The 22,792-nt window shown below is 41.0% G+C and overlaps 2 protein-coding genes across 8 annotated transcripts; both read left to right on the top strand.

Moving 5' to 3' along the window:
- The first annotated feature begins 2,979 nt into the window (after positions 1-2,979).
- LOC117261085 (cytoplasmic polyadenylation element-binding protein 4-like) lies at positions 2,980-16,121 on the top strand. Of its 7 annotated transcripts, none has more exons than XM_033633304.2 (12): positions 2,981-3,114; positions 4,045-5,164; positions 5,282-5,395; positions 6,176-6,269; positions 9,376-9,426; positions 10,278-10,301; positions 10,726-10,902; positions 11,099-11,188; positions 11,305-11,423; positions 12,546-12,660; positions 12,753-12,934; positions 13,113-16,121. In XM_033633304.2, the coding sequence occupies exons 2-12, from the start codon at positions 4,100-4,102 to the stop codon at positions 13,338-13,340; spliced, it is 2,259 nt and encodes a 752-aa protein (XP_033489195.1). In that variant the 5' UTR covers positions 2,981-3,114; positions 4,045-4,099; the 3' UTR covers positions 13,341-16,121. The 7 variants fall into 7 exon arrangements, with proteins under 7 accessions (XP_033489199.1, XP_033489195.1, XP_078025374.1 ...); XM_078169248.1 differs by having other exon boundaries at positions 6,179-6,269; XM_033633306.2 differs by having other exon boundaries at positions 5,282-5,380.
- Positions 16,122-16,822: 701 nt separating this feature from the next.
- LOC144463791 (uncharacterized) lies at positions 16,823-22,300 on the top strand. Its single transcript, XM_078169249.1, has 3 exons — positions 16,823-17,213; positions 19,728-19,816; positions 21,906-22,300. Exons 1-3 carry the CDS (start codon positions 16,919-16,921, stop codon positions 21,996-21,998), a joined length of 477 nt encoding a protein of 158 aa, XP_078025375.1. The 5' UTR covers positions 16,823-16,918; the 3' UTR covers positions 21,999-22,300.
- The last annotated feature ends 492 nt before the right edge of the window (positions 22,301-22,792 follow it).

Genomic DNA, 22,792 nt, shown 5'->3' on the forward strand with positions numbered 1-22,792 from the left:
TTTTGGAGTTTGGCACAGATTAGGGTCTAAAGGTTGGAATATCATCCTCTGCTGCTTCAGTTTTGACCTTTATTTTTTAAAAATCTGGGTCTCTCCTCCATCTTTATGATGCCCCTAAAACCTGACTCACTTTTATACACTTGATACATAGCAAAAAAATATGTCTCAAATCACAGTTTTGCTCGTTTAGACAAAAAGACGCTGCTGGGATGACTGCATCTAGGTCCATGTTTACATCTACATCCAGTAGTCCATGGAACCTAGGCACCCATTCTTTACATTCTAAAATAATTTCTAAATACAGTGACATTGTTACACACTACAGCAAATAGTCAACCTGCAGTGTAAGTGAGTAAAACTCCCTAATTTTATTCATTTTTGTGACATTCAAGAAAATAGAACATAAGGGAGATGTTAGAGTATTAGAGAAAAGAAAAAGAAGAAGAAAAATGCACCTATCATAGTCTTTTATAGATTGTTAGCTAAATTGTTTGTGTTGGTTTCTCATTAGCGCTTGTCTCTTTTAGTAAAAACATCCAATAAATGTAAAAGATTAAAAATATATACTTGTTTTTTGGTGGTGGTGGTGGGTAGGTGGGGGTTGTAGTTTGCCTATGGGAAGCCCTGTGCTGGATATGGTGCTGTGTATATACTGTGCATATATTGAAAAGGGCAGTGCGAGCTATGACATCATCGCCTGCACACTGCCAGTGTCACACTATAATCAGGGAGCTGATAAGAAAGGCCGCAGAGTGCAGCGTGCTACGTTCACTGGGATTACAGCGTGTGAGAGAAATTATGCTGTGTCACACTCAAACAACGCATTGAGTCTGAGATGGATGACCTCCTGGCCAAACAATGGGCTGCTGGCTGGACTAGAAATCTCCCAGTTTGCATGGTTGGTATGGCAACGGTGCTCTATCAATATAGAGGCAGCAGAGATCACATCTGAGAGGAGGCTGAACAGCAGAGAGAGAGAGAGAGACTGCACCTCTGAGCAGAGAAACCCGAGATAGTCGGCCTCGGGTGCTTCGTGAACATCTACCCTGTGCTCCAGTGTGAACTAATGAATTAATGACTGGGTGCCTGAGTTCCATGGATGAATCATTAAAGAACCAGTCAAGGTGAAGAGGTGCACCCCACCTCTGTGTCCCACTGGGCCTCGGAAAGAAAAATGTAAAGCTGATACAACAAAAACATAATATACTGTGCAATGAGTAATCACGTCGATCTGCTCAGCTCTATAAAATGAGTGGAACCTCAGCAGCAAGGCTCAGTTTCACAGGGGAATACAGAGCGTGTTGCTCTCAGGGAAGAAAATGCTGACACAACTCACTGTGCTCGAATTACTGTCAGCCTCAAAAGACCTATGGCAGGCAGCAACACACATAAGATGGTGGATCCAAACATGCATTCATTCAGCCTTACCCGTGACATGCACACAGGCTGCTAACTGGTTTTAAGTCAACAAAGTGCCATAGCTACCAATGATTTGCTGAGTCTCTGGCCTGAGAGTAACAAACCAGTAACACCTGGGCCAGCAGTCTGTTATTTCTTTCAAAAGGAAACCAGAAGCTCAAGACACACTGTTGTGTGTGTTGTTAAACCACCCCAACAGGCCCTGCCGCACATAGGAGTGGGGTGGGGTGATGTGTGTTGCTACTACAGGATACAAATGAAGGGTGGGTCTGCCTTGGGGGACAAGAACACTGTGTTAACAACACTAAATCAACAAGCAAGCAGTAAATAACACTCCAACTGAGGTGGAAAGTAACTGAAACTTAGTGGCTCTTTCAGTTAGGTTTTTCGGTACATTTTAAGAACAGTAAGTCTATGCTTTTAGATGGCACAGTCATGAAGATATTCTACATAAGCTTCATTTGAAACTCCTTTCCTTAAAAGGCAACCTTTGCTTTCAGAGACAAAATGGTCTTGAACTGCACAGGAATTGTTGTTCAAGTATTCACTTTAATGTGGATTTAGTCAGGACCTCACCTATGACCACAATAGGCTGTGTGACATTCACAAGAACTGTTAAAATTAGTCTCTTTTGCTTGAGTAGCTTTAACACAAGTAATTTTACTCCTCACTGAGTAATGTATACTGCGGCTCCAGCAGGAGTACTTCTATTGAAAAGGATACTCTTTCCTCTCCTGGTGAAGGATCATTAAGGTTTTAATGAATTGGCTTCAGCAAAGGACAAAGCACAGCTACGTGAGGTTCTGGCTTGCGAGCAGACGTCAGATGAGGGAGACGATATGTGGAATGTGGAAATGTCATCTGTATTATAGCCTACTAAGTGATAGTATGATATGATGACATGATCAGAGCGAAGCACGGATCTGACCAAAGTAAGATTAATCAAGCTCTCAGGCTCGATTATGTGCTGAAAATAGCAGCAGCTTAATGAGATTGCTATGAAGTACTTTGCTGTGATGATGTTATCTATCTATCTATCTATCTATCTATCTATCTATCTATCTATCTATCTGATCCTTTGCTTTCAGGGCCTGTCTGATACACAACACACCAATCCTGGACAATTGCTGTAGGCTGAGGTGGAAGAAAAAAAAAAAACCCATTTGCTTAGTCAAATTAACTCATCTGCATTCGGAACAGATGCAAATACCAACACTAAACCCTAGATTTTAACCCTTTGCACTAAATTGTCCTACAGTTTTCTTACATGAAAATAGCTCTGTGTAGTCATGGTTGAGATTTTAGATAGAAATTTCCTTGGATGTTTAATTTCCCTTACAATACAACAACTCCTCCCATTGATTTCTAGGTATCCTTATTTGGGAGGAGAACGTCTTGAGTGCATGTGCCATTCATTGAGAAGGAGTGCTGTGGGCGTCATCACACGGGAATCATCCAATCACATGTCAGATTCTAGTGAGATGGGCGGGGCTTCTGAGGGAAATCCTGACACACAGTGGCTGGTGGCTGAAGGAGGGGGCGGGGCTTGCAGACGGAAGTGTCTCCCGACTGGTCCAGCTGTCATCTAGAAGAGAGAAGAGACCATTTACACCGGCTGCCTGTGAAATGCAGAAAAAGGGAAAACGCTAAAATATGGCAACATCTAAACGATAAGGTCATGACGCCGAACTGAAGGTAGCTATGCCCGACATATATCTAAATACACACATTTGTCGATACGTTCAAACGGCCGTCGAGGTTGCGTCACGGTGTTTCGAGATGTAAAAATGATGACAAGGTTTGGTAGGCTGTGTGACATTGAACATACAGGACACGAAACAGACGAGGTCGTCTAAAGAGCCATACACCATTTCTAACCACTCAAGTCCTGGAAAATTCCGCCGTCCTGTCGTCGTTAACGCTGTCGTGTACGTTAGTGAAATTTCGAGGTGACGTTTTAGCCGTTGAATTCGTTTATTGCTTCCCAGCTGGTGTGCAAATATGCTACAACGTCTCTGCGGTATCGGCTATTATCCTAGCCTAGCGGCTTGGTGAAGGGAACTACCCTAGATTCAGAACAGACAGGAGACGTCATCAACATTTTCCTGTATTTAAATGGTTGCGTATGAGGAGGTCATTGCTGAAAAGGGAAGATTATTTGGTAAGTGTCCATGCTGTAAGCCCCCACGGTGCTTGAGCGTTCACGGATGCACTGTAGTGCATAAACGTACTTTAAAATTGACTGCTGGGATCTGCATGATTAATAGGGCACATGGAAGGTGGCGGAGCAGCTGTTAGCTTGCTGCTAGCTGCGTAACGACCTTTAGAGACGTAAGCCTCACCAGCACAGGCTGCTAGCTGTCTGCGCTGGTGAGGCTGGGTGTTTTCCGTGGTTGCCTGCCTGCCTGCTATCCGAGTGTTATATTTCATCCAGGCCTCCCATGGCCAAGCGAGTCAATGATTTAATCTCATTGATTGCATCACAAGACCAGACAGGGTGCAGCCCAAGCACATTTACAGGGTATGGCGAGGCTTGTTTTTTTTTTAGAGGCCAGATCAACTTGAGTGTAACAGTCTTGTGTTTTTTGTCACCCCTCCCCTGCCCTTCCTCAACCCTTGTATTAGGATAAAGAAGACGGTGAAAGCCAAAAGTGAATTGAAGATTTACTGGGTGTCCTAAATGGGGGACTACGGGTTTGGAGTTCTGGTGAAGAACAGCAGCGGTAACAAATCTGCTTTCCCTGTAAGGATCCCTCCTCACCTCCAACCCCAGCACCCACACCACCCCTCCAACCCCCCCAGCCCCCCTTCCTTCGTAAACAACACCTGCTCCACCAATGGGGGCAGTGCTTGGCTGTTCCCTGCCGTAGCCCAACACAGTAACATGCAAGATGAGATTCTGGAGTCAGACAAGTCCAAGGCCTTGGACCTCCAGGACATGCAGGAGAAGTCTCAGGTCCAGGCCCAGCCTCAGGCCTTGTCCCCGGGCCAGCAGGAGGCTGGGGGAGGACTAGGAGAGCTTGAGGGAGCTCTTCCTGAAGACAGCCCTTTGGAGAAGGGTTCTCTGGAGAGCAGTGGTGGAAAGGAGAAGCTGAGGATGGAGTCCCCTGTGCTCAGTGGGTTCGACTACCAGGACAGCCTGGGAATGGGTACAAGCTGTGCACAGTCCACCTCCTCCTCATCCTCGCTGACCAGCTTTAACAACTGGTCCCCTGCTGTCCCATCCACCCAGTCTCCAGTGGTTGGGGAAGACGTCGGTGGGTTCTTCGGCCCGGCTGGCTCTAACGCCAACGGACCTCCCCTGCTGTTCCAGAACTTCTCCCACCATGCCGGCCCTGGCTTTGGAGCCGGAGGTAGTTTCTCCCCGCAAATTGGACCAGTCTCCCAGCACCACCCACCCACACCTCACCCCCAGCACTACCACCCCCATGGTCAGGGGGTCCCACAGCAGCACCGGCGCTCTCCAGCTAGCCCTCATCCACCCCAGCCCTCCTTCCCTCCACATCCCCATCGCACAGGACCGTTCACCCAGCTGCCCCACCTCACTCCTGCCCAGAGCAAACCCCCTTCACCTTGGGGAAGCTACCAGAGCCCCTCCACTCCCACATCCACGTCCTGGAGCCCCGGTGGGTATGGTGGCTGGGGAGGCACGCAGGGGGTTCGAGAGTACAGGCGGGGGGTAGGTGGAGGGATGACGGGTCTTAACTCCATCTCTCCACTGAAGAAGTCCTTCCCCAACAACCAGGTAGATGTAGATCTTAAACACTTATAAATGGTAGCAGATATTTGCATTAGTTGGTATGATAGCACACGGTACATTTGGTGAGCAGACATGCATGAAACTAATCCATCTGTCCTACAGGTTCCTTCTCAGAAGTTCCCCAGAAATAGCTCTGGTTTTAATCACAAGGGCTGGGTGGAGGACAGCATGAGTCGCAGTGACAGTGTCTACCCTTTCCAGGTGAGCAGATCACAGGTAATACTCTGGCTGGTTTTAAAGGAATTACGAGATGTGATGCCTAATAGTACTAAGTTCAGTTTAGTTTTAGAGTGTCCAGCAGGAGCAAAGGATATTAACCACATTAAACACGCTCATCTGTAACAAATGCAACAAATAAGCCATTGAGCAAAACGGGATACGTGACCGTTAAGCCAACTAAACGGATGAATTGAAACTTATTGTGCATGTGCTTATGTCTGAGGCCTTATCTAGATCATTGCGTTGAAGGAGAGCAGTGTTATCATCTGCTCTGATCACATGGCCGTCTCTTGTCCTGATTTGAGAAGTCTTGTGCTCCTCTGCAGCTTTGCATGCTCTCAACCCATTTAGATACACAGTGAAGCACCCTCAGTTGTGTTAAGTATTACTCATATCTTTTCTGTGCTTTTGGGATTGTTTCAAATGCTAATATCTTTTTACCTTAGGCTATTCAATTAGAATTTGTATTGATTAGAAATTGGGCAAGTGGTGACACATTTTTTGCCTCCTAAGTAGCATATATTCTGATCTGATGCTCTCAGATAGACAGGAAAGATATGATTGCAGATATACACAGGTGATTTTGTGTGACATACTCTCGGCTCCATTTTCTGTTTACAGTGCTTTCCGCTGAACGTCTCTACGGGGATATTCTCTGCAGTTTTTTTATTAGCTATTAGCATCATGGCAAACTATGTCAGGGCTCTTGCAGCTTGTCCCGGTTTAGACGGTGATGTGGGAAGTGAGGAGGCTAATTGTTGTCTTCCTCTCTTTCAGCAGGAGAGAACACGGTCCTTTGATGGTTTCAGTATGCACTCTCTGGAGAACTCTCTGATTGACATTATGAGGGCTGAGCAGGATTCCTTGAAAGGTTGGTTCCCACACTAACAATAGTTAGGAGAGGATACTTTCCCTCACCGCTGGCTGTAGATAAATACAGCCATTTGTTGCATGTATTTGACAGCAAATGAAGAATGGGTATTATCCTCACAGTGCCGACAAGTGATTGTGTTGATGGCGGGGCTTCAGTTTGAACATACATGCTGCTTATTGGGTCCCAAAACTGTGTGCGCTAGTTTTACTTGTGATTACACTTCTTCTTTGATAATAGAGTTACATGTGTGGTTAGGATTTTGAGACTTTTTGTCTTGCAACACACTAAAACCAACATACAAATACAAAATTATAGTAATAATACAAAATTAACCTAACATGTTGAAGTACATGTTGATTATACAATGTAATGCCTACAGAATGATGACACCATCTGCGTTTAGATTGGTTCCCTATAAGCCTCGCTTTCACTATGTAATTCTGTCTGCCACTGGGTACGATCTCCTGGGAAAATGAAGGCTCGATTTACAGCACAAAAGATGTGTGTTAGCCACTGCGCAACCAAAACAAGAAGAAGATAGAGCTTTTGTTTTTCTGGGTAGCTATCAGTAGCTATCCCTAGTCACCAAAGAGTAGCTATGTAAATTCTATGCAGTTATCATTCCCAGTAGCAGGAATGGCAGACATAAATACTCCCCATCCATTTCAAACATTGGAACTGCTCTCATGCTTCCATGCGTCATTTATAATAACATAGATACTTCCAACTGACGGCAATAGAGAGCAGAGTCACAAGTTTTACACAACAAAAAAACGAGGCAATGGTGAAGGAGGTTGTGATAATGAACCTTTAAACTGAGGCAGTAGACAGTGGGGGTCTGTGAGGCCATTAAATACATCTCTACATGTGGAATGAGAATTATTTTAACTATATTACGGATTTATTTTGTTCCGCCATTTTTTAAATGTCCTCATCATCTTCTATGGAAATATCTCACTTTAAATATGCCACACTGCCCCCACAATCTCCGCTGGTACTGCTCTACTGATCTGTATCCGTAAGCTTTCAAAGAATGGTAAATAGGCTGCACTTATATAGCACTTTTCTAGTCATCCGACCACTCAAAGCGATTTTTTACACTACGAGTCACATTCACCAATTCACACACGCATTCACCGAGGCTGTCATATGAAGCGCCACCTGTTAAACACACTCGCACACCGATGGAACAGCCATCGTGAGCAGTTTGGGGTTCAGTATCTTGCTCGAGAATACTTCAACATGCAGACTGGAGGAGCTGGGGATCGAACCGCTGGTGTTCCGATTAGTGGACGACCCGTTGAGCATAAAGGAGCCCTAACTGTGGAAACTGTGGTTGTTGCTAAGCTTGGAGGAAAACTAAAAGCAATCCAGTTAGGTTTTTGATAGTCGTGGTGACAGGGAGTAACTCCCAAAAATTCGAATGATGATTTCGAATATTGCACAGTACAATGCATCTTCCTGTACATTGTTGCCCCCTAATTTCAATAGAATATAATTTAAGTGCTGTTTAAGCGGGGATGTGTATCTTATATACCTCTTAAAGGAATACTTTTCAGATACTGATTTTCAGCCAGCTTTACCAGTGCCCAGGTCTCCCTGCTCACCCCTCAGCTCAAATCTGCCAGATGACACATTGCGTGTCATTGTGCAGATTTTCACTGGCTCTGGGGCTGTTCGTCGCACCACAGATTGTACTTCGGCATTTTTGTATGCCCGCCCCCACGGACACAAAGCGTATAGAAATGGACCAAACTTGGACCAAACTATAACACTCAGCAGTGCTGATTAAATTGAATCCAAGATTCTGTTACTGTATTGCCAGTTTCTATCATAAAATGTCTTCAGAAACCTATTTTGGTGCACAGTTGACTGTGATATGAAAATCTGAACAGGAAGCGGGCACCATATTGTTTATTTTATTGTGAAAATCGAGGCTGAAAGAACTCAGATCAACTGTGTTGCTTTTCTCTCACCTAAAATGTCTTCAGAAACATATTTTAGCTTGCTGTTCAAATGTAATATGAGATCCCTTGCAACTAGCAGGCCACCATATTGTTTTTAGACCAGCCACCAGCGGGAGCATTAACTGTAGTTAGTTAGTTAGTTAGTTAGTTAGTTAGTTAGTTAGTTAGCATTAATTGTGGTAGTTGTAGGTTTTCTACCTTTTGAGCAAAAGCGAGTGCCACAGTCCTTTTTCACTGTTTTCTCTGGCCATGTTGTTCCAATTTCAAAAGTATTTAAGCCTATCTGCTGCATAGACAGCCCAACTTTATGAAAAGACCATCTTTCCAGCAGTGAAATAATTATTTAAGTACCAACCAAAATGCGTTCACAGCAGTCAGAATCAAAGTACCAAAAGCTGGCGTGGCATATCTAGGTAGAATATTTTATTAGATTATCAGAATTTGGCACATTTTAGGCACATTTGTACTTTGACGACTGCTTTAGTTTAGACAATTCACATTAAAGAGATATGATTTCCTTTCTCTTGTAAAAGAAGGATTTTGTGGTATAGTATCAAAAAAATGCTTTTGCATCGTTGCAAAATGCATATATGTCGCATTCAAATCAAATCGCCACATTTCTCTTTTTCTGTGTGACTCGTGAAAACCGTTGCCTGCAGCATTTTTGCTGTGGAGGCTCTTTGATCTGAGCTAACTCTCTCATTAATAAAACATTTTAGTTCAGTTTTTGTTGCAGTCAGTCTTAATAGAACTCTGTTTTTCCATCACAGCCAGCTGATGCTAATGTGGGCCAGCTGATGCATGTGCCTTCTTTTTTTGAAACTTCTCTTTTTTACAGCTTCCTCAATTATAAAATCCGCTAATAATTTGCAAGTCTAACACATGTCCTTGGACTTATTCCAGCATTTCTCTCGCACATGATATTACACTAACATGCAGTTTTCTCTACATGTATGTGTATGCAATAGCTACATTCTTCTTACTTTCCCCAAATGTGTGCTCCTTTAGAGACAGAACAGAATATTACCCTAAACCATTTCAAGATAACTTCAGTTGGAATAGATTTATATGTTAAGGGAAAGGAGTGAAATGTCATGACATGATGTTCTGAGGCCTCTCCTGTTTTTGTCATGTAGGACGCTACAGCTTCTCTCACCAGGGTGGAGACGGGCCTCTACCTATGAATGGTATGTAAATGACATGCATACAAATATGCAGCGCTGTAGCAGAAGTCAGGGCTTGAAATTAAAGTCTGCCAAATGCAGAAAAAAATATTATTTAACCATGCAAGTAAAGATGTAAGATTCAGTCCTTCATTACCATTTAAACGTAGTTTATAGGAATTTGGTGAGATCATACAAAATATACATAATATATGAAATCCCATAACCCCAGTGAGACATAAAGCAAGTAGTAAAAAACAAAATGACTGTGACACACCCAAAATGGCTGACCAAAAGGAGATGAGACCAGACCGGCTTCTTGGAGTAGAGAAATAATACTGTTGTTACATAGGTTCGGAGACCACACAGAGCAAATAAATTATACTGTGAGCTGTCAGAGGCAGATGATGTATGGTTGTAAGTTTTATTTATCAGTATTTCCATGCATAATGATGAGCGTTATGTTCTGAAAGACATTGAGTCACACAGTGTTTCTTCAGTCATATGCGGAGTTAGTGAATGTGTAGCAAAAGAAATCTTAGTAAAAAATAAAGGTCAGCTTTAGTTTGTTTTACATGCATAGTGATTAATGAGGCGTTCAGTTACTGTGGGCTACAGTTACATGCCATGTTGGGTTCTCACTCTCAATTATACAATATATATATATATATATAGATGTATTGCTCTCAATTAAATGCAGTTCATGGATACTGGTGTATTTTTCAGAGTGGCTGATACTTCAAAATACAGAAGCCATTTTAGCTGGTGATCCAACAAATTAATTTCAAGCCCTGGCAGTGTTTTACTTGCTGTTTTTGACTCTGCACCTTTTTCAAAAGCCATTTCAAGAGTGTTTTGTGTTGTTTTACATGCAGCAAGAAGTTATGGCAGAAGACGAGGTAAAGATTGTGGATGTGTCTTGATTTCTTCCATGTGATTTTTAGAGAACGGTGATGAGCCCTGAGATAATGACTTTGTGGTTTTCCTTTTGTGTTTGTCTGCTTGGCTGTTAAGTGTCACTGATTATTGTGCCTTGAATATTGTCAGGGTTTAAATCCCCTTTTTTCTGTAGGGTGTAAATGCCTTCCCATGTTGCCTGCTGAGACCTTGTAGTGTTAATACTCATGCTTTTACTGTGTCATCAAAAATGGCAATCATGGCTGCTTTTGTATGTATTCTTTGATGTTATTTAGTTAATTTACATCTAATCAAATCCCCTGCTCATTATAATATCATTAATACTTTTTCAAAACAATAAGAATCTTGGTTCAACCTCACTGTTGGTGAACCCGTTTATGTAATCCAAATCGTTCTCCCTGCTAGGTCACTCGTCTCTGTTTCCCATGGAGGATGAGCGCTCCTTCGGAGAAGATGAGTCTGGTGACCAGGGGCTCGCTGGCCTAGGTTCAGCCCACTGTTTCCCACACCTCAATGGTGAACGTGTGGAGCGATATTCGCGCAAAGTGTTTGTTGGAGGGCTGCCCCCAGACATAGATGAAGGTAAAGACGTGTTACTGTCACAGAAGATGCTTTTCATCTGCATGTTGGAGATCAAAAGCTTTAACAAACCCGTAATTTTCAACTTTCTTCTTTTTTTATCGATAATTTTTGTATGGCGGGAGTTGATTAATATCGCAAAATTTGTAATGGGCACGGCAAAATACGAATGCTGACTGATTTGAGTTTCCTTTTTCAGATGAAATTACTGCCAGTTTCCGCCGATTTGGTCACCTGTTTGTTGACTGGCCTCACAAGGCAGAGAGCAAGTCCTATTTCCCACCAAAAGGTAAGTCTAACCAGTTGGACATTATATTTCTGCCAGCGTGTTCACTCTACAGCTCTGTGATGATGCGTATTAGCTAGTTCTGCACACTCATTGTTCCGTTTGTCCAACCTTTCCAGGATATGCATTCCTACTGTTTCAAGATGAGAGCTCTGTTCAGGCCCTGATTGATGCCTGCATTCAGGAGGATGGCAAGCTTTACCTGTGTGTCTCCAGTCCCACCATCAAAGACAAGCCTGTGAGAGTCATCTTGTTTTGCCGCTACATGCTTTTTATCCATCTTGCCCAGAGAGTACAAAACTAACACAAATGTTAAAATCATAGACTCGCACAAGCTTTCTTTTTTTTTAGTGTGTCTGGTCATTTTATCTCAGAAAACTGGGAGGTTCAGTACAGCTTTATTTATTTTGTGTGTGTGTCCAAATGTGGACTTCGTAGTAATTCATTAGATGTATATGTTTAGTTCACTGCGCATTAAAGTGCAGAATTTTAGCGAAAAATCGACTGATGGCTGCTGCATATTGAACAGAATAGTCCGCTTGTAACACTCAGTTTCCATCTTCAGTCTGACATTACATCCACTCTTACTGGTTGCCATGATGAAGAGGGGTTCATTTTTCCCTAACCGATCACGAGAGACTAACGTGTCCGCCTGAATCCAATTTAATTTTAAGTCCGCACTGAGGCATTACCTTGCCAAAATACTGGTTCTGCGTGTGTGTTAAGAGTGAATCAGAGCAAAGTAAGACAAACTATGATGTTGTGCGATATTGAGAGGACACTGATAGCAGTGTCTATCTTGTCATTGGTTCCTGTGCACCACCTCATATCAGCGTTAGTCCCCCCATGGTGCTCATTGGATCGATGGATTGCCAACTGAGAAACAGCTGTTACATGTCATGATGCCAGACGAATCAGTGAAGTTGGTGGCGAGGGCGGATTCAAAGGTCTGGACCCAGACAAGACTGGTAGCCAAGTGCTAATCATGATCAATTGAAGGCTAATTTTGACTGTAGTGTTTGTTTGTTAGTTTATATGTTCAGTTATATAATGTACATTTACGTATATGTTGCAGTGTTCTGCCCCACAGCACAAAAGGTGGGGAAAATGTAACAACAGTGACCTCCCCAGTTGGAGCACCTACTGTATTCCCCCTTCATTGCTTCCCGTAAAAATCCACAGCCACCACCAGCAGCAGTGTGCTGCAGTGGCAGTCAGACTGAACCAAAGAAACGTGTTAATCCATATTACATGAGCAGCAAGCCGCTTTCATTTTCACAATCCAAACTGTATCTTGCTCACAAAGTAGTAGAGCCTGACTGAGAGGAAATGAATGCTTTTCTCATTTTGGTCTTCATAGGTTCAGATCCGGCCCTGGAACCTAAACGACAGTGACTTTGTAATGGATGGCTCTCAGCCATTAGACCCGAGGAAAACTATCTTTGTAGGAGGTGTCCCTCGTCCCCTTCGTGCAGGTGAGTGTATGCGGTGACTCCTCTAAATGTATTGCAGTCTCAGGAGTCAGTTAGATCCCATTAACATACATTGTGTTGCACTGCTCTTCCAGTGGAGCTCGCCATGATCATGGACCGTCTGTATGGTGGAGTCTGTTATGCTGGGATTGACACAGACCCCGAACTCAAGTATCCAAAAGGGGCGGGGCGAGTAGCCTTCTCCAATCAGCAAAGCTACATTGCAGCCATTAGTGCCCGATTCGTTCAACTGCAGCATGGGGAGATTGATAAACGGGTGAGTCCATCGGATGTTAGCAGCTTCCCATTCAGGTCTTAAAAAATGAAGAGTGGATGTTCATGAAATATTAATTTAAACCTATCCAACATGCTGCTGTGCACGCATTTCACATTTTTCTCAACCTCCATTTTAACACAGTTTTTCTCCTGTCGTCCATTTTCTTTTTCTTTTACAGGTGGAAGTGAAGCCATATGTTCTGGACGACCAGCTGTGTGATGAGTGCCAGGGCACCCGCTGCGGGGGGAAGTTTGCTCCTTTCTTCTGCGCCAATGTGACCTGTCTGCAGTACTACTGCGAATACTGCTGGGCGGCCATCCACTCCCGGGCCGGCCGTGAGTTCCACAAGCCGCTGGTGAAGGAGGGAGGGGATCGACCACGACACATCTCCTTCCGCTGGAACTGAGGCGAGAGGGCAAGGGAGGGAGAGGATGCAGGATCGGGGAGGGATTGAAAGACAGGGGTAGTAAGGGAAGGGGTACGGGCAATGACATGAAAAATAAATGCACTTTTCTTTTAAGTTAAAAAAAAAAAAAAATCTTAATTTATTTTTTATTTTATTTCATTTTAATTGGGCCTTCTAAAAGAAGTAAATGCTAAGAAGAGAGTGAAATCCCATTTATGTTTTGACTTTAAGTGTGCATGAGCATATGGATGCATTAGATTTGGATTTAGATGTTTTCTGACTTGACTGTACTTTTCTTTTCGTGTTAGCTGGCAAAGCTGCTTACATTTGTTGTCAAGAGTAACATAAAATTTAAGTGAGGTTCATCATACCTAAATCAGTATACTAACTATGGAAGTTGAGTTTAAGAAGGGTGCATTTTCTTACTTTTTGCTTGCAGGATTAGAGAACAACTGTACCATTTACCAAAGGTTGAGTGCAAATGGTTGGGTTGAACAGAGGAGGAACGCCGTTTCCGATGGTCGGACGATTGAGTTTTTCTAAGAAGCTCACGTGTACAGCATCTGGCCACGTCACAAAACAAAATCTCCCCTCAGTCTGGCCCACGTGTTTCGATTGCTGGCATGAGTTTTTAGGTTTTGGTTTAAAAGTCGACACTTTGTAACCAGAAAGGGCAAACCAAAGATTGGCCTAAAACGCATCATCAAAAGCAGATGTTGATCTGAGGGTTTTCAGGATAATGTTGTGTCCTCCTGTCATTCGGCGGAGGAAAGGCTGGAGTTGTCTGGAGTTTCGGTTTGTGGGTGTCGGCTAATAAAGACACAGCCCTCAGGGCTCAGGTATTGGCAGTAGTATTTGCTCACTTTATATTGTCAGGGATATTAGCACTGGAAGCTAACATGCTAATGTAGTACAAACTAATGGGAATGCACAGTCCAGTCTCCCTGAGCTGTCCTCATGGTGTACCACTGCACGCTCTACCATGACTGGAGCTTCTATCACAAGTGTTGTGGTTGGATATGGTAGTAGCTAGAATTTGCTGTCACAGAGATAAAGATATTATTTTATACATGGCCTGCTGATTTTTGTACAGTGTTTTATAGCTGATTATTTTGTCATGAACATATATACATTTATTATGCACTACTTTTCTAAATATTTTTTTCAATAGTCATTTTAGGCACATTTTTCACAGATGGGAGAACTCCTTTTGCAATACCTCATTTTTTTCACTTGGTGAAAAATAATTTTGTACCTTTGTTACTAAGAGATCTGCATTTATGGTAAACTTAATTTAAAAAAGAAAATGAATGATATTAATATAATTTTCAATTAGCTTTTATATATTTAAGTGCTGGTAAATCTGAAAATTGTCTGGTGCATTGGTGTGATTCTGTAGATAAATTAAAAAAAAAATGAGGCTTTCATTAGCCAGTCATATATGGATTCTCCTCTGTCCTAATAAACATAATTACAGGATCCTAAGGCATGACAAGACCTTTCTAAACTGATTTTGATAGTCTTGAAAATATATTCTGATATTTCGCTCCTAGGTGTAGTCATTAAGGTTATCAATAGGGTAAATGTTTTGGCTTTGGTCAATGTGAAATCTTCCCTTCTATCACCGGAGTGGATATCAGCTGTTTGAATATTTAGATCTTCTTTCTGGGACTGCCTGTAAGTTCTACTTATTCTTGGCATGCATAATGTAATACAGAAATAACATGGCTAGTGTTAATGCAGGACCTAATGTAATGCACTAGATCTCCTTTTTCCTTTTTAACTTTCTTTTCCTTATCTCTTTGAGATCACCTCTCTTGTAGCCTCTCTTTACATGATGGAGTCTGCCTTCCTTACACAGACATGATGTTTATGCAATCTACACAGTGACAACACTTTGGATGCGTTTTGTAATGTAGAGGACACTCAGTAGGACATAGGTGAGGAGACTTGATCACTTGACCCCCTTTGTGATGTGGCATGCTTTGGGACATAACCTGAATGTGATTTAATGTTGCAAGTTAACTTTGAGCCATTATGTGCAATACTTATTCTTTCCAGAAACAAGTCTCCGCAGTGTAAGTCATTTAATCCATATAAACCATGCAGTCATTTACACATTATTTGTTTCCTATTGTTCATGCTGATGTCTGCAAGAAAAAAAAACTAATTTATACCTGAATTTATTTTTAAACATTAGTTTTGTGCTTATTTACTTATTTTGCTACAACCATGCTACTGTGATTGAAAACATTGTATATACTAGGTCGATAATGTATTTAGCATTTGCTATATTTTCAATTGAAATGTATAACTATCATTTTGATCAGATTTTTGTTATATTTTTTGGGGTGATGTGTTAAACTCGTTGATGTGTCTAGTTTTTCTAATTGCTGTATTGTGCTCCACATTTTCAGATGAAAAGAATATTGATTATGTCTGTTAGTATTACTTGATTGCAAAATTTCAATAGTTTTTAATTGTATGCTGGGAAGGTTATATTTATTAACTTTTTTTTTTTTTTTTTACCTGATATCATTTTGATTTTTATTAAGTCATTTCACATTTATACGTAAGTTCCAATTTTTATATTTTCTTCCTGATTAATTTACGCTACAATACAGACGTCAGTTTTTATAGTTGGTTTGTAGAATTGAAGTAAAACAAAGATCTAATGTCATATATTCATTTGCTGCCAACTGTTTGTAACTGTATGCATACATTTGAAGTATTTGTAATGTGAGTTGTTGAACGAATAAAACAGCTGTGAGGAAGAATTACATGCCCAGTGTTGGTTTTTCCTTTATTTGAGTGTTTTCGGAGAGGCTCCTGTTAATTGATTTGCCCTGTGAAGGTTTTTTACCTCTAAATGTGAGTCTTACACCTGATGCCGTTGTTATGCCACAGCAATTTTTTGGCACATCTGGTGGGCTGAGTTGAATCAGGTCAGAGGTATTTATAGGCTGAGGCTTATTTCAGACCTTGGTGAGTGATAGGCCTATTTAGCTCACCCAAATCCCCTGTCTTTGCCCTAACAAACCTTTTCTAGTCTTAAACATAGGCAACAAAATGTCATGAGATTTTCTAATTTTAATACAAAAATATAATTCAATAGCTGATTTTTTTAAATTGACATACTAAACTCCCGATGAGCTGTAAAATGTGATGCATTGTTTACAGATTAAGCTACAGTATAAAAAATGTTAAAATTAGAACCACCTTTAGCCTGAAATGCTAATTGCACATGAATGTATCGGCAGTATAATAATGTAGTACAGCAGGATATCACTTCTATTTTTAAAACCTAAAGTTCACTTTGCTAATAATCTAGGCGGTAATTAAAAGTGAAATTTAAATAAACTTGAATTTAAATTAAGTTACAGAAATTTGACTTTTTTTTTCATAGACTGAAAGACGCGAACCGCTTGCCGGAAGCCAAGGGATCGGGATAACACTGCCACCTGCTGGCTGAGAGCGGGACAGGCACAATTTAGGACAACAGAAAGGAAAAATTCAGCCCAGGTAGAAACATACCTTTCATTCGTCAGTCTCTAAAGTAGAGTTTACTTAGAATAAAAATGGTTAGGACCGTGTATGTGCCCCTGTTTGGCTCACAGCAGGGCTCCAGTCAAAGACATGTATCAGACCGGACCATGGACGAGACTGAGCCCCCCTCTCCGCGGGACAAGCGCGGGAACAAGCGGGGTAAAGTTAACGTTAGAGGCCAAAAAACTCGGTTCGTTTTGAAAGTCAAATTTCCAAAACTCGACAACAGCACTTTGTCCAAGAAGGCGACAGAGGGGGAGACAACAGAGAGAAGGTGGACGGCAGAGGCCACTGCAAATAAAACCAAGGCGACTGTGAGCAGCGGAGGTAACGGTTATACCCATATACCAATGTTAGCTAAAAGTGGTTAGCTCAAGTTAGCAAGTTAGGCTAGCCGTCGGTCAGTGCTAGCTAGCAGTCATTTTTTGCCTGTGTACCATAGTAAACCAGTGACGTTACTGTACAGTCTATGTGAGTGAACCCAGCAAAATGAGTACTAGAATATCTTGGGTGGACACAATTAAAGATGCACAATATATTGTTATGTTACAGCAGTGGTTCCTAAACTCGAGGCTATTAAAAAATCTGATGTGTTACAACTAACTAGCCTTTTGGCTAGTGTTGGTCAGTGTACCTGGGCTTTGTAAAAATAAATAAACACACACACACACACACACAAAATTTGACATATCTATCTATCTATCTATCTATCTATCTATCTATCTAACTATCTATCGTGAAATACTGACTATTTTCACATTTGTAGGCCACTAAAAGTCAGTCAAATAAAACAAACTCAAATGGAGATCATACTTTGGCGAGACTGCTCATAACTAATCTTGATAATAATAATAATAATAATAATAATAATAAAAGAAACAATAAACTTTATTTATATAGCACCTTTCATACAAGAAATGCAGCACAAAGTGCTTTACAATAAGGGCAGTATAAGCACTGAGTGCTTCACATGAAAATAGACATATACAGACAAGGTTATTCAATATAAAAGGACATTCAAAACAGTTTAAAACATGGATTAACTGATTCATAAAATCATAGTTTTAAAACAATAAATCAGAAAATCAAGTAAGATTTTAAAAGAGTTGCAGCACCGTGAAGTGTAAATAAAAACTAAAAGCATAAAAACAATTAGTTTCAGACCTGTATCAGAGCTAGTTAAAGGCTAAAGTGAACAGATACGTTTTTTTATATTTATAGGTCGTGTGTTCCATAGCTTTGGGGCGTAATCTTGATCACGACTAGAAAGGGTACAAGCTTAAATGGCTGGAAACCACTACAGTTAAGTACACTATTCCTGCAATAAACTACAATTCATAATATCATCAAAAGATTCAGAGAATCCAGAGAAGTCTCTGTATGCAAGGGGCAAGCCTGAGAATCATTATTAATTGCCCGTGACTTTTGACCCCTCACGTGGCACTGCATTAAAAAAAATGACATGATTATATAAAGGATAGTACTACATGGGCTCGGGAACACTTTGGAAACCCACTGTCAGTAAACACAGTTCATTGCTGCATCTACAAATGCAAGTTAAGACTGTCATGTGAAGTAAAGTCCAAATATCAACAATAGAAACGTCACTGCCTTCTCTGGGCCTGAGCTGATCTGAGATGGACTGACAGAAAGTGGAAAAGTGTGCTGTGGTCTGACGAGTCCACATTTCAGAAGACAGAAATTATAGATGTCGTGTCCTTTGGGCTAAAGAGGAAAAGGACCATCCAGATTGTTACCAGTGCAAAGTTCAAAGCCAGCATCTGGGATGTATGGGGGTGTGTTCGTGCCCAGACTGCCCACGGCATCATGGTTAACTACACATCTGTGAGGGATCCATGAATGCTGAAAGATACATACAGGTTTTGCCGCAACATATGCTGCCATCCCGATGACGTCTTTTTTCTTCTTAAGACAATGCTAAGCCACATTGTGCATGTTACAATAGCGTGTTTTCATAGTAGCAGAGTGTGGGGAATAGGCTGGCCCCCTGCAGTCCAGACCTGTCTCCCATTAAATGTGTGGCACATTATGAAGTGCAAAATATGACAACGGAAACCCCAGACTGTTGAGCAACTAAAGTTGTAGCTCACGTAAGAACAGACAAAGAATTTTACTTTTTAAAACTTCAACAATTAGTGTCCTTAGTTCCCAAACACTTACTGAGTGTTGTTAAAATAAAAGGTGATGTAGTAGTGGTAAGCATGCCCCTGGCCCTGTCTCAACTTTTCTGGAATGTTTTGCAGGCATCAAATTCAGAATGAGTGTGTATTTTAAAAGCATTAAATATATTGTCTTTGTACTGTGTTTAACCGAATATAGGTCAAAAAGGATTTGCAAATCATTGTGTTTTTATTTACGTTTTACACAGCGTCACAGCTTTTTTAGATTTGGGGTTGTACTTTTGTAAAACATTATATATGATAATATTCACATTTTTGTTTTAGATTTTGTCATTAGTTTTGATTCAGCTGAATGCCTTTTTTTGTTTGTGATGGTGTGCTCAGGATTGTATTTAATGGTTTTCATTAAAGTGTTATTGTGTCCACCCCTGGAGTTAACATCTGTTTCATCTCAAGTTAACCACACAGACGTAGGTCTGTTACTTTATTATCACAAACCTTTTTCAGATCGCCTTCCAAAGGTCAGAATCTTAAAACTGGATGATTGTGGTTTAAATTATCTTGTGTAGCTATCAAGACAGTAAAATGTCAAACACAGACCTGCTTTATTCAAATTGGCAAAACTCACCTAAATAAGCAATGAACTAGTTCTGCATATTGTGGGAAAACTAAAACTGTCGCATTTATGTTTTGTTGTCAGGTGCTGGCGCTGAGTCGGACTCTGTTGGTAGAGATGTTTTCTTCTTCTCCCAAAGACCCACCAGCACAGCAACAAACGAGAAGGAAAAGGTAGGCCCCTATGCAAAGAGTACATTATGTGCAACGATGAAGCGTAATGGGGGAGCAGATACTGAACAAAGGAAAAACGATACACCCTAAAACATTTTGTAGTTCAGGTATGTTGAAATGAGAATGATTTTGGGTTCAACTGACAAAAAAATCAAAACACGTATTGTGAATTCCATAATTACATGAGGCCGACTGTACATTCAGTCTCCTGAACTAACAGGTATGTTTAATTGACTATGTCACTTAATATTCAAGATAACCAGTTTCCCGTTGAGCTTCCACTATGGCAATGGAGGTTATGAGTGCACAGATGACAAAAAGCAGAAGGGTGGGCTGTGTGTCCCACTCATCAAGATAAATAGGAGCATTATTGCAGGTGCTCAGTATGTATCTTCAGCTCTACTATTTATTGCAGCATCTGGGAGGTAAAATGAATGGCGTGTGCCGCAGTCGCTTAAAGTTTAACCACTTTGTAGTTGAAGACTATCTCGAGCCCAGTCATTGGCTTTGAAGAATGGCATGTATATGTGATAATTATTGTGCATTTATTTATTCAAATACATTTTTTGGATAACTCTTCACTATGTAAATGTTCGCTGGTACTTCAATACTAGCCAATACAAGTCAGAGTGACTGTGTTTTATTAACTCTGTAGTCATTGTTCACAGAGGACATTTTAACATGTCACAGCAGGAAAAGCACAGGTCTAAATGAGGCAATTAATGAGTATGTTTGCATGGACATTTATGATTGGATTTTTTTGAGTATCCCGTTTATGTACTTGAGCATGTGAACACCATCCTGTTTTCAGAAACATGAGAGGCTTACCGCCTGTGCTGGTGTGTTTTCAGCTAGGAGACATAGCAGAAATACAAACAGTGGCGGCTGCGATAGTGTCTCACTTCTGGAGCAGAAGAAATTGAGTTTTGTCTTTCGGTAATCAAAGATGCTGCATATCTTCGTCAACTGCTCCCCTGTTCTATATACTGTGACTCTGACTAGCTTGTGCCAGTGTGAAGGGTAGTGTTGTAGGTGTAGTGTAGCTGCTTTCAGGAAAAACCTTTGGTGTGTAAATATGGTGTTTGTGTGTGTGTGTGGGTGGTGAGACGATGTGATTGGAACAGAGAGGAAATTAGACGTTAAGCTGTCAAGTGTTAGCTTAGTAAGTGTACAGTGGAGTGTTGAATATTTCGTGTTGCTTCTATCTCCCATTGCCGGTTTGTTTTTGTAAACATGACAGCACCTGATCGTAAACTTTGATTAAAAGCAAAACCCTCAAATTCACATTGATTCCGTTTTACTTGCCAGACGTGGCTACACATTTTGACAAATGAACGCGGGTCTTAAATAGACGCTGTGTGTGGTTGTTTCTGTTTCTTGTATAAAACCTTTATGGTGAACAAATGATTCGTAATTGATATGTTTTTAAAAAATGGTTTCACTCTTTGGCCTATATGTCCACTATGTTGACTAATGTTAAGCGGATTCTATCCCGGGCTTGAAAAATATGCAATTAGCTACTAAATGCAGGAGCCACTTTGACTTATCCTAAGGGATCCAGCTAAAAACAAGTTATGGCTGGTCGCCGGTACAAGATGGCCACCACAGAGACTTAAAAAAAATGGAAAGATTGGTTAAAGGGTTTTAACTATTAATTGAAGTTTTTTGGTTACCATGTTGCTAGTATTTTTCATGTATAAGGGGAGTATGAATAATCAGATTTGTCTGTGCTCATGTAAACACCATATCCCGAATATGATCATAACTGGGATAAGCTTCATAAACAGGTTAATCATGTCTATGTAAACAAACTCAGTGATGGCTGACTTCTATTTAGCACACTGTCATGGCTTGGTGGGACACTTAAATAGAACAGAGCTATTGTTTGTATCAGTAACGCCTGTGTTTTTCCTTCTGTGAGAGGTCAGTTTTTTTCGGTGAAAAGTCCTGTTGATAAATGTGCAGACTCTGCCTGTACTCATCCTCCTCCACCATAGAGACACACATGTACTTTGTGTCCTCTGAACTCATGAACCAGACAACCAAGATCTTTTTCTTTTTCTGGGAATGTACTTCCTATCCCACATAGGCCAGGCTTGCAGTTCTTAGGACCATCTCCAAGATGCTGGAGGAGAACCAGCTTATCAGAGAGAGACTGGCCACCGTCAGCCAGGCCAACTGAGGCTGCGTTCACTGACTGAAATTACCCACAACTGTGGCAAGTCACTTACCGTGTTTTATTTTACTTAAATACATCATCAGTATTTCTCCACATCAAAGTTCTTACTAGTTATATCTTTAGTTCCTTAAGCATGCAGGTTTCAAAACCAATGTTACAACAAGGCACAGTTTGGTGGTTCATCCGTGTTTGTCCTCACTGGTAGTGTGCCCTGCGACAATAAGACAATCTGCATAACAATGTATTTACCAAAGAGAACAGTCTTTTACACAGTGTTCAGTTAACAGTGTCCTTTTATTAAAAGAGTCCATGTTCACGTGTGTGTGCTAATTTTTTAAAATTCAAATCAGCCTGGTATTTTACAGTTTCATCATGTAGGCAAATTATGATTTTTGGCCATGAGTTATATACAAGTCCAGTACAGCACATGCTGCCTTTGTACAGATTTTATTGCTCAGTGTAAGCTGAGACTGTTTCAGAGCAGTTTAGTATATAATAGTGTAGTATAGTATATAATTTTTCTCTCAATTATAGTGGATAGAGAAAATATTATATCAACATTATTGACAGTATACTAACACTATAAACATCTTTCTTGTTATAAAGTTGTGTTGCATGAGATTGAACAGTTATTTATGATATTGAGTTCACAAACCGATATTACAGCATGTTGCAGGAATTACAATACCATGAGGTTATCTCACATAAAACTATCTTCATTATCCACCAGAGGGCACCAGCTCCTCCAATATCAATGTCTGCTGCGGTAGTTATCAGTTCATGTTCACACAACTCTC

Source organism: Epinephelus lanceolatus, chromosome 7, assembly GCF_041903045.1.
Source record: "Epinephelus lanceolatus isolate andai-2023 chromosome 7, ASM4190304v1, whole genome shotgun sequence".
In the NCBI taxonomy this organism is placed as follows: domain Eukaryota; kingdom Metazoa; phylum Chordata; class Actinopteri; order Perciformes; family Serranidae; genus Epinephelus; species Epinephelus lanceolatus.